This window comes from Electrophorus electricus, chromosome 22, assembly GCF_013358815.1.
Source record: "Electrophorus electricus isolate fEleEle1 chromosome 22, fEleEle1.pri, whole genome shotgun sequence".
NCBI classification, from domain to species: domain Eukaryota; kingdom Metazoa; phylum Chordata; class Actinopteri; order Gymnotiformes; family Gymnotidae; genus Electrophorus; species Electrophorus electricus.
The window spans coordinates 759,738-774,170 of record NC_049556.1 but is presented as its reverse complement, the minus strand read 5'-3'; the positions used below and the strand labels follow the sequence as shown (position 1 = coordinate 774,170).

Sequence of the window (14,433 nt, the reverse complement as noted above, 5' to 3'; positions counted from 1 at the left end):
CTGGTGTTAAAGTGTTTAGAGTGTGATCATCTTACTGTGGTGTCTGAGTGATGAGGGCTTGATACTAGAACACGTGTGTCTGTCCCTGTGTGACACCCTGAGGAATTCTCTAGTGCTCTTCCTCTGACTGCTACCCTTGTGTGCTGGAGCAGGACAAACTGCTCCAGGGGAGAGAAGTGGATCAGCGCTGCCTCCTGTTCCCTCCCCCAGCATGGAGGTCCTGCAAATGTGTATTCAACACATTTACATTAAATAAATGAGTTCAAATTAATAATATTATTTATAATAATTATGATGAAGAGTTGGCCTCACTGTGTCCTACATACACAGTAGAGACATTTAATATAAAATGGAAACCGTGGCCTCCTCTCTCTCTCTCTCTCTCTCTCTCTCTCTCTCTCTCTCTCTCTCTCTCTCTCTCTCTCTCTCTCTCTCCCCTTTGCTTTGACTATGAGAACACAGGACTTGGCCTCCCTGTGTCTAGCACACACACACCACAGACAGTCAAGGCACTTAAAACAATAACGCACTTTAATTCTGAGAACACAGGAAGTGATGTGGCTTTAACACACACAGTCACTCAGTCAGTCCGTCATTACTGGGACAGCATGGCGCTCAGTCCACTCCCTGTGGTGCTCTGTGAGTAAATGTTCTCTTTATGTCTTCATTAGAGTCAGAGGTGCTGTATTAAGTTGGTAATGTGCAGTCTGAGGAGCCTGACTGATGAGATTATGTGAGTTAGTTGTGTAGTTCCTTCAGAAGGGAGGATCAGAGTTTCACTTCCATGTGCTCAGGTGTTCTCACTGTATCCAGATGTGTTATGGAAAGGGTTCTCTTTGATGTACAGGGCTGGAGAGAAGGAGGAGACGTTCTTGTACATATTTGTGCTCAATATGGGAACAGACCAGTTACGAGTGTACTTCTACACATCAGTGTATCTGATGAAACACGGAAGTGATATGGAGGCTTACGACTCTAGCAGATGAGTTTGTCAGAGTTTAACAGTAAGACCAGTGAAGAGAGGATTACAATGGTCAACACTAGAGCTACTGAAACCATGGAGTAGAGTTTTAGAGGAGAAATAAACAGATTTAGTGAGTGATCTAACATGAGGTTCAAATGAAAGTGTGGGGTGAAGAAGAACCCCAAGACTCCTAACTACCTACACAGGGTTGACAGACATGACATCACTATCACTATAGAAACTTGACAGTCTGTATATTTGGGATTTGGATCATACCAACATAATTTAGGAATTGAGAAGTCCGTAGAGTACAACAAACCCAAAGAATGACCACAGATATGAGTGGGAAAACCTACATGCTGTGTGGTGTTGAAACAGTTCAGTACAGACTACAAACAAACCCTGTAGAAAATCAGCAGATAACATCCACTGCTTGGACTGTTTTGTGTGTTTGTGTAAATTAATAACTACAACAGTGTGATGGAACAATGTAACCTACTGTGTATATTAAGATTTTAACAGACTAAATGTGTAAAAATACTGTAACTTCAACAAATGTAATGTGAGTAAACAATAAAGGAAGGTGACGATCAACAGGAAATGACCAAGACAAACATTATTAACCGTTTGCTTTTTGTAATATAAATGAAAACACTTATATTAAGAGGCGGAAGAATGATCTTGACCAACATAGTCTGGCTGTAATCAGCCTGACACAAGAGAGACTCTTCATTTTATAGATATGAAAGGAAACACTGTGACATGAACCTCAACACACAGAACTCCACTGGATTCTTTTTCAGAGCTTCATGTTATCAGCAGAAATGGGGAGATGGAGAACAACAGTTCTACAGTCATGGAACATCTCACAAACACTTTTATTTTGTCCCATTAATACTGCATGACTATTTAACAATTAATCCTATACACGAATCTCAGAAACAAATTCACAAATTCAGCAGATTTGTGAATCAGTGTTACGATCCCGAGCGTCGCTGCATTCACCTGCTTTCAGTTTCTGTTTCCATCCTGATTTTCATTTCCATGTGATTTCCATGGATTTCATTTCCATATGTGATTCCTTGTTTTGGTTTCGTTAGTTCAGCCCCTCGTTTAGTTCTCTGGCCTTCATTAGTTTCCCCTGTTCCTCGTTTCTACCTTGTTAGGTTGTGTTTTTAAACCCAGTGTTTTCCTCAGTGTCTTGCTGGTGGTTGTTCTAGCCGTTATCTGCTCATTGTGTTTGTACTAAGCTGTTGTCTGAGCTCTTGTCTTGTTTTCGTTTATTCAGTCAGTGTTCTGGGTTCTGCCTTGTTGTCTGTGTATCTGTACCCTGTTTTCTCTCGGTTTGCCTGTTGATTTATTTTCCAGATTTTGTACTTTTTGTTTAATATATTTCCTGGATCTGTTCGTATCAGTGCTATGACCCTGGACTGTCTTAATGACCCAGATTCTGGATTTGCCCTTAATAAATCTCGCTCTTCTCAGTGTCTGCATCCAGCTCTCTATCGCTCCACGTTACACAGTGTGTTCATTCTTCATAAACCCTCTAAACACTTAGAGAATGCTGGATAGGATGTCCATAAGTAACAGACATTGTGGAACTGTGAAACAGCAGTAGTGAATCTGCTCATACCACAGCACACACCACTGTCCACAGAAACATAAATCACTGACGCCCCCTTGTGTTCAAAATCTTCAGCACTCTAAACTACACTAAATGTGTTTTATCGTGAAAGATTCGTTTCTTTCTCTATTTTGGTCACTTTCTCCACTCCCTTTGAGTTTAAATGAAAATTTATTAAAAGTTATCTAGCATGTTAAAGTGTCTTGTTTTGTTTTTTTATTTAAATGAACAGTTGTACATACTTTTATTTTTACTGTTTTTAAAATGTGTTTTTTTTAATTGTGTTTTTTAATAAATTAATGATTTCATTGTTCATATTCATATGTTCCCTCTTTTATGTTTATAGTGCTGATTTCATTTGTTCAAGCTGGACTTGCTCAAGGTGATTTATATTTTGTTTATATATTATTTAAAACCCAAACTGCCATTACTAACTCTATTCAACTATTAGATGAAACATGGTATGATGGAATGATGTAATGAGACATTTATGAAAAAATGCTATTTTAAATGTATTAATTTACACATTTAGCATTTTAGTGTATGTATTTTATAATTAATGAATTTATTTAGTATTAAAACATGTGCAGGACCAGACAGCACTGACTGGTGTGGTAGATTTAGATTTAGATCTGTGTAATTTATTTGTTTTCAAAGTAACTGAATGAAGAATTCAAATGTTTAATGTTTCTGCAGGTCATGTTAAAGCTGTTGTGAGTGTAAGTCCTGATAATCACGTGTTCAGAGGAGAGACTGTGACTCTCAGATGTGACATACGGCTAGAAGGAGACACTGGGTGGACATACAGCTGGTATAAGGATGGCAACAGTATCTACCCATACGTCACATCCAATACATACACATTCAACTTTGTTGTACAGTATGACAGTGGTACATACACCTGCAGAGGGTACAGGGGAAGAGACTCTCAGAGCTCAGAGATCAGTAATGCTATTACATTAACTGTGTCAGGTGAGTTTGGACTGTGAATTCAGCCAATAGACATTCATAGCAAGGTTGCTATTGTGTGTGAGTGATTTTAAACACCCAATAACTTGTATTTGCTGTGTTACAGTGATACCCCAGGCAGTACTGAGTGTGTCTCCCCAGATCTGGCTGACTGAAGGAGACTCAGTGAGTCTAAGCTGTGAGGTCAGAGACTCCTCTACAGGCTGGACATTCAGCTGGTACAGAGCTGTTCCCTACAGAGAATGTGTAACTCCAGTAACAGACATTCATGACTCTGTGAGGTATTGTGTTGAGCTCCTCTCAGACAGCATCAGAGGAGCTGGAGGCTCCTACACTCTCAGTCCTGCTGCTCTACATCACACAGGAGTTTATGTGTGCAGAGCAGAGAGAGGAGAACCAGCCTATCAGACACAGTACAGTAACACACAGCCACTATGGATCACTGGTGAGGACAAACAACAGCAGTGTGTGTGTGTGTGTGTGTGTGTGTGTGTGTGTGTGTGTGTGTGTGTGTGTGTGTGTGTGTGTGTGTGTGTGTTTGTGAAACATCAATCACTGTCATAAACACAATCAAGAGCTTAGTCATATGTTATTAACTAGATGTCATTAGTAGTTTTCAATCATCAAAGGAGGCATCAAACTGGTTGTAATCTTTCCATGTTAAATGTGTTCACTACACTTCTGCTATGATAAGACAATAATAATAACACGTGATGTATAATTTCTGTTTCTAAGGTCTGTCTCCTCCAGACTCTCTGATCATCAGTCCCAGCAGAACTCAACACTTTAGTGGTGACTCTCTCTCACTGAGCTGTGAGGGACAGAGTGACTCTCCTGGATGGAGAGTGAGACGATACACACACAGTGGGAATGTGTCAGATTGTTCATCACTCTGGGGATCAGTTACAGGATCTACATGCACCATCGGATACCTCTACACATCCCACACTGGAGTGTACTGGTGTCAGTCTGAATCTGGAGGGAGCAGCAATCCTGTTAACATCACAGTGCACAGTGAGTCTGCATGTATGCACTCACTATTTAAGGAGAAAAGGAAATGTTTGATAACTATATTATAGTTCACAATATATAGAACTATCAGTTACTGACTAAGAAAACTGTTAAGTAGAGTTAATAAGAAAATCTGTTAATTTAACATATTCTGGGTGAAATGTGTGTGTGTGTGTGTGTGTGTGTGTGTGTGTGTGTGTGTGTGTGTGTGTGTGTGTGTGTGTGTGTGTGAGAGAGAGAGAGAGAGAGAGAGAGAGAGAGAGAGAGAGAGAGAGATTCTACTTTCTACTTTATTGTGTTAATGTTCTGTGTCCCTGTTATGTATTACTCAGTATTCATGCTGGAATCCTTCTCTCTGTAAAAGATGAGTAAAGTGATTTCTCTGTTCTAGATGGTGATGTGATTCTGGAGAGTTCTGTCCATCCTGTGACTGAGGGAGATCCTCTGACTCTACACTGTTTACTTCACCCCAATATCACATCACACCTCAGAGCTGATTTATATAAAGATGGATCACTCATCCAGACCCAGACTGCAGGAGAAATCACCATCCATACTGTCTCAAAGTCAGATGAGGGTGTCTACTACTGTAAACACCCAGAGAGAGGAGAGTCACCACACAGCTGGGTCTCAGTCAGAGGTCAGAATCTAAAGATTTCACATCTTTATTATTACACTAATTTAACCAGAGCTTCAAATTTAACCAGAGCTTCAAATGTATGTTAGCAAGAAAATCATTTTATAATTCTGAATCTTGGAGCAGTAATCCTGTGAACATCACAGTGCAGGGTGAGACTCGATGTAATGAATTTACGCTTGTACTGAGTTTACTCTGAACACCATGAACACCATGTCCTGTCCCTGACTGAACTCTCTTCAGTTTATATATTTGTATTTTCATATGCATTTGAGTATTTCAGCCTATGGATATACATTACTTACATTTAGTCATTCAAGCCATGTAAAGTTACTGTTACCCATCATTTTCTAAGAGACAGAATAGATGTTTTTTATATAGTCTATCCACAGCAGAAATAGGAAATCAAACAGCCCCATCTTGTGGTGTGAATCAGTATTTACATAAATGCAACAAAGTGTTCACATGGAATCCAGTTACATTAATTAAGGCTTAAATCTACATGTAATACACTCATTTATTTTAGAGAAATAAAATGCTATTACACTGCTGGGTGTATTGATACATTTAACTGTGTTCAAGTAGATAACTGGTCCCAAAGGCGTAGAACCTATTTGTAAACTAGGGGCCATTTTAATACTAGGACTGTCAGGGAATGTTTTGGACAATAAACATTTTTGTGTTCATTTCTGTTTACCATCACCACCATTACTCCTACTGTACCTTCACCACCATTACTCCTACTGTACTGTCACCACATTACTCCTACTGTACCTTCACCACATTACTCCTACTGTACCATCACCACATTACTCCTACTGTACCTTCATTACTCCTACCAGATGTGGTTCAGCTGAGCTGCATGTGAAGTAATACATTCCATTTATTTATTCCTTCAAGTTCACTTCTTGTATCAAAACTATTAGATGTTTTCAAAAAGCTTTCAAAGGTTTAATAAGCTTCCAACACATGATCTTATAGAGAGGTGAACATAAAAGCAGAATTTAAGTACTGTGTGATTTCTACAATGGAGCCTGAGCTGGGTCTGACTGTGCAATCTAAATGGACACAAATATTGAGTAGAGAGACCATCACACTCACATGTGAATGAGTAGGAGTGTAATCCTGACCCCAACCCCATCTCAAAGTCCAGTTAAAATCCAGTTACAGAATGTTAACAGCATGTCTATAACAGCTTGTTGAGTATGCTAAGATGGTATGTATTATACCTGTTACATGTTCAGTGACTTCTCAGGTTAACATCTACAGATAAGAACTTGGACACCCAAATAAAGTGAAAAACAACTGAATTCATCAGATTATAAACAAATCTGATATAAACAGTTAATTAAAAGTCTGTTGATTAATCTACTGCTTCACTACTGCTACACCATGTTACTGAGAGTCTATTGTTCTTATTTTAAAATGTTTAAAATACTCTTATACTTCATCTATTTTTAATCTAAGAATGTTACTCATTTCATAGATATCTCTATGCACTCTGCCATTGCATATCTTGAACTGTGTGTTTCATCTCCATCAGCAGTTAAACCTACACCTAAACTCACATCAAGCCTTAAAGGAGCTGCACTGGTGGGAAACCCAGTGACTCTGCACTGTAAGCTGGACCAGCCTGCTGGATGGAGCTTTTACTGGTCCAGACGCACACAGAACCCTGAGAATGAGACCAACACTGCAACAAACTCCTACACCATCAGCTCAGTGGCGCCCTCTGATGGAGGCCAGTACTGGTGCAGAGCTGGCAGAGGAAACCCAGTCTACTACACAAACTACAGTGATGTACTCTGGGTAAATGTTACTGGTGAGGAACCGTTTGCATTCTATAACTAAAAATATAAAAAAAATAGAAATTAAATTGATCAATTACATATTCAGCAAAAATATGAAATATCAGTACTTATCAACCCTTAGTAAAAGTTGGCACAATATTAAAGTGTCACTACATGTACTGGGGAGTCTTGGACATGTGCATACTTTGGCCACTAGAGAGGAGAAGTCAATAACATTTTAGTAGAAAAATGACAAAGCAGATCAGAAAATGTTTGATTTCCTGAATAACAGGAAGCTGTCATGTCTGCTACAGGACATGATTTATGTGCTTCTGAATTAATGGGTTTATTCAGTATTAAAACATCTGCAGGACCACACAGCAGTGACTTGTGTGATAGATTTAGATTTAGTTCTGTGTACTAGTGAGTAACAGTTTACAGTGTATAATTATAGAAAACATTGTGTTGGTTATCTGTGTGATAGATTTAGGTCTGTACAGTAACTCTGTTTACCTGACTGTACATGGTAAGATCACAGTCATTTCATGAGTTTAACATCTATTTTACTCATTTAAACTCTTTGTAGACAGTAGCAGAACACACTCAGTCCACATGTATTGTGTTTACTTATTAAGGGTAAAAAATATACTGTAACTGTACTTTTATTCCAGTAATACTGCATGGTATTATAACTGTGAAATGCAATCTTACTTCATTTCTTGTTATTATCATTACCAACTTATAATGGATCTTAAAAATGATACACAGGACTGTTGTTTTGGCACCCCTGATTTAAAAGCATTTGTTTCCGCCATACACTACAAGACCCGATCTCACTAATAGTGCCCCCTACTGTGTTGAAGAAGAGAGTACACAGTGAGCTCACATAGTCTGGAGCAGAGACGTGTAACAAATCATTTTGATTCATGTGATGTTTTGGTTCCTATGAGTTCAGCTGGTGATTCCTCCTCTCTTGGCCTGTTTGGTTTGGCTGTGGGACCGAGTTTGGTTGTGTTCTTCATCTTACTGACCCTGCTGTGGTCCCACAAAAACAACAAAGGTCTGAGATCAGCTGCAGGTAATTTATGAATAGTTTAAATATTATATGTTTTTATGATACACATCATGAAACCTGTTTACAGTATTAAACACTTTTCTTTTATTTCCATGTTGCCTGGTGCAGAATCTCTGTGTCGCTGTCCTGGGAGTCAGTCAGACATCAATCAGACATCAGATCAGACCCAGAGAGAGTCAGGAGGTGAGGGGTGTCAGTCACACCACTGCACACTGCTCAGACCATGAGACAACAACAACTTTCCTTATTAACAATTAAACAGTAAAGCCCAGAAACCTTTTGTAGTAATAAACACAGTTTACTCTGTGATAAACACACTGCACTCTGTGATAAACACACTGCACTCTGTGATAAACACACTGTACTCTGTGATAAACACACTGCACTCTGTGATAAACACACTGTACTCTGTGATAAACACACTGTACTCTGTTATTATGAACACACTGTACTCTGTGATAAACACAATGCACTCTGATGAACCTGCAGATGACCTCAGTGATGTCACTTATGCTCAGGTCATGAAACACAACAAGAAAAGCAGGAATAAAGGTACAGCCACATCACCCTCACACTGGGATTTAATTCAAACCTCACACACACACAACATCACTCTACTATACATATAAGTAACAGGCTCTGTATAACTACACACTGGAGAATACAGTCTGATCTACATCACTCTATTATACATATAAGTAACAGGTTCTGTTTAACTACACACTGGAGAACACAGTCTGATCTACATAACTCTAATATACATAAAATAACAGGTATTATATAATTACACACTGGAGAATACAGTCTGATCCACATCACTCTATTATACATATAAGTAACAGGTTCTGTTTAAGTACACACTGGAGAACACAGTCTGATCTACATAACTCTATTATACATAAAATAACAGGTATTATATAATTACACACTGGAGAATACAGTCTGATCCACATCACTCTATTATACATATAAGTAACAGGTTCTGTTTAACTACACACTGGAGAACACAGTCTGATCTACATAACTCTATTATACATAAAATAACAGGTATTATATAACGACACACTGGAGAATACAGTCTGATCTACATCACTATTATATATATATATATATAAGTAACAGGTATTATATAACTACACACTGGAGAATACAGTCTGATCTACATCACTATTATATATATATAAGTAACAGGTTCTGTATAACTACACACTGGAGAATACAGTCTGATCTACATCACTCTATTATACATATAAATAACAGGTATATAATTACACACTGGAGAATACAGTCTGATCTACATCACTCTATTTTATATATATATATATATATATATAAGTAACAGGTTCTGTATAACTACACACTGGTGAATATAGTCTGATCTACATCACTCTATTTTATATATATATATATATATATATATATATATATATATATATATATATATATATATATATATATATATATAGTAACAGGTTCTGTATAACTACACACTGGTGAATATAGTCTGATCTACATCACTCTACTGTATATATACTACTATATATATCTACTATATAATCATCACATGAGACAAAGGAAACACATGCTGGTCTCCAAAAGCAGCAGCAGTGCATTGTGGGAATGAAGCATGTATGATGAGATGTTATTGACTGGTGGGTTAGAATGCTAAAGGTCAGTGAGAGGTCACGCCTGTGTTTTCTTTGGTTTTGTTCTCTGTTACTGCAGACACTGGTGCTGGACCCAGTGAAGTCACTTATGCTGAGATCAAACTGAAACCGAAACAGAAAGCAAAGAAAAAAGAAGGTACATGAAAAGGAGAAACTTTAGTCACCTACAGCAGTGACACACCAAAATACAGCTGACCTGAAGAACTCTTAAGATTCTATGTTTTGATTCACTGCTTAGTAACTGTGTGCTTAGATACCCACTGTAGGTTATTCGGGTCATGTTGTGTTTAATCATTTGGAGGGTTGTAGTTCTTCCTGTGGTCTAATTCTGGCTCTTTTGTCCCTACTAGAGAAGAGCAGTGTGGGGGCAGACACTGTGTACTCAGAGCTGAGGCAGGACTCACACAAAGGTCAGAGCTCCAAGATCTATGGCATCATTTCAGAGGTACCAGGCTGTACCTAGCCACTACTGGACCCAAAGACCTAAAGGAACACTATAACAGGCCATAAGAAGAGCTTAAACCAGTCCTTCAAAACCAGCTAACACTAAAGGAAACAGACCTGAAGCCAGTTAGCAGATATCACTCCATAGAGTGCTCACTGATCTCCACTCCATTCATTACTGTCAGTAGCAGCTGCTGTGCATGGAGGATTTTTAATTAACATGACTTGGTGAAAAAGAAGCCAGTGTTCATTTTAAACCTTGTTTCAAGTGAAACTGAATAACAATGCAAAGTGACTTCTGCTCAGGTTTATATTAATTAATAAACAATCATGAAACATGTAAGAGCCCTTCACTGTTTATGTGCATAGGACTGAACCTACCAGCTTTGTTAAATATAGGACAGGTAGTGTGGAGCTGAACTGACAGTGATTCTATGTACAGAAATAATGACTGATCCTAATGAATGTTTCTGAATCATCTTTGTGAAGGTTGTTGAGGAACAGCACAGACTGCTGGGAAACAGAGTTCATCCTCCTATGTTACTCGCTAAAGCCAAATACTCACGTCTACAACAGGAAGGTGTTTTATAACAGATGGAGATGTAACAGGTTGGCGGTAAAATATCTTACAGTGAAAGTGTAGTTTCACCAAAATTAACATACTAGTCTCACTCTTAGTGTAGAAATGCTTGATAACATTATAATTGTTTTGTTTGTTTGTTTTGTCATGTGAATCCAAATATGATGTGTGCTGGTTGTAGCATAAACATTCCAGGAGAATCAGATTCAGTGGTGTTGGAGTTCCTTCTCTGTAGAGGAGATAAGTGTGTGAGTTCTGTGGGGCTTCACAGCCAACAGACCTTGTGTCTTTTCAGCAGTTCTGAAGCTTGTGATTGAGTGACTGTTTATCTTTGTGTGTTTGTTACTAGAATCACTCAGAAAGACACAATATGCTCCACTTTTTAATGTTTGACCCAAGAATTTTTGCAGTGGTTTTTTGCAGTGTTATGTAACTGCAGCACTTTGTAAATTAAAGACCTGGATATTCCTGGTGATCTACTGTAGTGACCCTCACTAGGGTTTAACCCTAACCCTAATCCTGGTGATCTTCTGTTGTGAGCCTCATTAGGGTTTAACCCTAACCTTAATCCTGGTGATCTTCTGTAGTGAGCCTCACTAGGGTGAAGGAATCAATATGTATTTTTTTTTATTTTGTGATTATTTTTGATTAAGTTTTATATTATGTTTATATTTCTGTACTTTTCTAAATGTCTCTGTAACTTCTCTGTGCTGTGGTGTCTGTATGTGAGGTATCAAGGTCAGGAGGTGATGACTCTCAGGAGGTGATGACTCTCAGGCCTCGTCCACACCTCTCTCTATCTATCATCCTCCTCTCTCCTCCTCCTGTCTCTCTCTCTCTCTGTCTATCCTACTTCTTCATCTCCTCCTGATCTCACTTCTGTGTTGTTGTATTAACTACTCATTGTTAGATTAGCACCCTTCTTTTTGATGAAGAAAAATCTGATCTGAAGTTTTTAAATGTGCACAAATAAACATCAGGACTCTGAGGATCAGTACAATCTCATGACTCTTCATTGCTGAATTTCTAATCCTAATCCTAATCTTAATCCTAATACTGATGATTGTCATGATCAGTCCCTCCCATCTTCCTCGTTCCATGTTTTCCTTGTCTTGTGTATTTTATTTCCATGTCATAGTTTCGTTTTCTCCGCCCCTCGTTTGATTGCTTACACCTCTCCCTCGTTTCTCCCTTGTTAAATTCATGTATTTAAACCCTGTTGTGTTCCTGGTATTAATGCTGTTCATTGCATGTTTATCTGAGTGGTTGTGTTTCTTAGTCTTTGTTATAGCCTGTTTGCCTTCTTGTGTTATATTTGTTTAATCGTTTCTCTCCATGTTGGTAATATGACCCTGGACTGCTACAACGACTCAACAATGACGGAACACGGAAGCTGGGAGGGACTAATCATGACTGATGTTCTCTAGTGGGCATCCCCAGTGAGACTCAACACTACAGACTGAAGGATATGAAATACGTATCACAGACCTGAACTGTTCCACTGGTTCAGGAGGACACTACCTCTGGTCACCAGGGATCAGCCCCACTGCAGTATTGAGCTCCTCCCCCTTGTCAATCACTCCATCATGTTGCCCACTTGTTTGCAGATTAGTATTAGCATGCTTAAGCTTCTCTTGTTGTATAGCTTAGTTGGGGAGTCTTGCTGCTACTTTGTAATCTGCAATCCCGAAGCGTTCTTTAAGTCTTTATCGGTCTGACAGGTTTTTGAGCTTAATTTTTTCTGTTACTGTTGCTTTGTCTCCCTGGCTATTTTGTTACTTATTAGGGCAGTGGTAGCTCAGTGTTGAAGTACTTGAGTTGTAATTGGAAGGTTGTGGGGTCAAGTCCCATCACTGCCCAATTGCCACTGTTGGGCCCCTGAACAAGGCCCTCAATTGCTCACTTGGGTTAAACTTTGGTTCCTCACATGTTTTCCGGTCTCGTGTGTGTGTGTGTGTGGACGTCACTTTCCTCTTTTCATGTTTAATTATTTACCGTGAATGCAAAAGGCAAAGATGTGCTTTATGTACCTTGACCAGATGCGAACCTTCTGTAAAGCAACGTTCATGAACTTGATAAAATTGTTAAACACTTATTTACTTGGGGCCCCTTTCATATACAATGCAATATTTCATGTGCCATTTCACATAAATATTTAACACATATAGTTCTTATACTGTATAACGTATGACAGTGCACTTTAGTCAAATAGGTAAAGAAATGTCATTTGAACTTAGTGATATGCTCTCCTATATATGGAGAATTACCCATCAGCCACCATTTAGACAAGTGGTGTTCTCCTACTTTAGCACAGTGCAAATTCAGTCATCAAGCTCATTATTTTCCACTGATTTCTGTAGCTGTATAATCAAACACGTTGTGGTTTTGGTTATGCTTACTTCATGATCAGTTTCATCACAGACATGACAATGGTTTTATTTCTTGATACCAGTCGAGCATAAAGTCAAATTGCCATTGGTGTCTTGTCATGTGATTCATAGCAGAGGCTTTAATTTCCCCCTGAACTTTAAAAAATTGCTCTGATTTAGAACGAGCAAATGTGTAGTCTCACGCAGACTGTCCTCGTGCACAGATTGGTAATGGTTATAGACGTCGGCATTCCTGTCAACGCTTTTCTGAAGTAGGACAACTCGGGATATAGTACTGACCAGAATCACTGGATATTCTAATAACTATCAGACATAAGCCTCAATATTATTGGAATTAACAAGTGTTATTACATTTACTGAATAATGTTTAAAAATACTTTAAAATACTTAATATTAACCCATCCTCTTGATTTAGGAAGGATTGTGAAACTGAGAATTGCCTCCAATATAAACTTCAAAATGCTGCAGTGCTAACTAAAGAGCAAGTGCCTCTTTCTCGGTGGTGCTGTTACTTGATGTTTTAGAAATGTCTTTAAGAAATAACACACAGGGTGTTCTAAGCCTTAGGTATCCTCCTGTATGATGACAGCACCAGCACCTACACTACTAACATCAACCTCCAATATAAAGGGATGCGAGAAGTCGGGCGTGGCCAGAACAGGTGTATGGCATAACGATGCTTTAATAGCATCAAAAGCATCCTGGCACATAGGGGACCACTCAAAGGGAACTTTCTCATGGAGTAAGCTTGTTAAGGGTGTCACAATTACAGAAAAAAAACCCTGTAAAAACCAGCCGTACCCAGAAAACGTCAGAGACTCTGTTTGTTGTCCAGGACAGGGAAGGACAGAAGGGCCTTGACTTTGGCATCCAAAGGACGAACCATACCATAGCCAACTAGTTTGCCCAAGTATGCTACCTCACCCTTACCAAAACCACATTTGTCTAGATTCAAAACAAGCGAAGCTTCCTGCAACTTTCCAAAAAACATTTCTAATGTTTGCAGGTGTTGATACCACGTACGAGTATAAACAACTACATCATCCAGGTAGGCTTCACAATTCAGGACATCACCTAACAACATTCATAAGTTGCTGAAAGGTTGAAGGTGCATTTTTGAGACCAAAATGCATAAAGGTGTACTACGGGAATTTATCAGGGGTGGCAAAAGCTGAAATGTTTGAGGTGTGAGGAGTAAGTGGCACCTGCCAATAACCCTTTAGGAGGTCGAGCTTACTCACGAAATTGGCAGATCCTATTCTGTCAACAATGAATCCTACGC

At 38.8% G+C, this 14,433-nt stretch overlaps 1 protein-coding gene across 1 annotated transcript; it reads left to right on the top strand.

Moving 5' to 3' along the window:
- Positions 1-3,289: 3,289 nt before the first annotated feature.
- Positions 3,290-11,042, top strand: LOC113568811 (basement membrane-specific heparan sulfate proteoglycan core protein-like; the record flags this gene model as incomplete). The annotated part of the gene is made up of 11 exons (XM_035521508.1): positions 3,290-3,560; positions 3,664-4,002; positions 4,293-4,571; positions 4,960-5,208; positions 6,749-7,027; positions 7,951-8,073; positions 8,179-8,253; positions 8,560-8,622; positions 9,796-9,873; positions 10,088-10,182; positions 10,671-11,042. Coding segments are annotated over 11 exons (1,953 nt in total), but the record flags the coding sequence as incomplete, so codon positions are not given.
- Between the last annotated feature and the right edge of the window lie 3,391 nt (positions 11,043-14,433).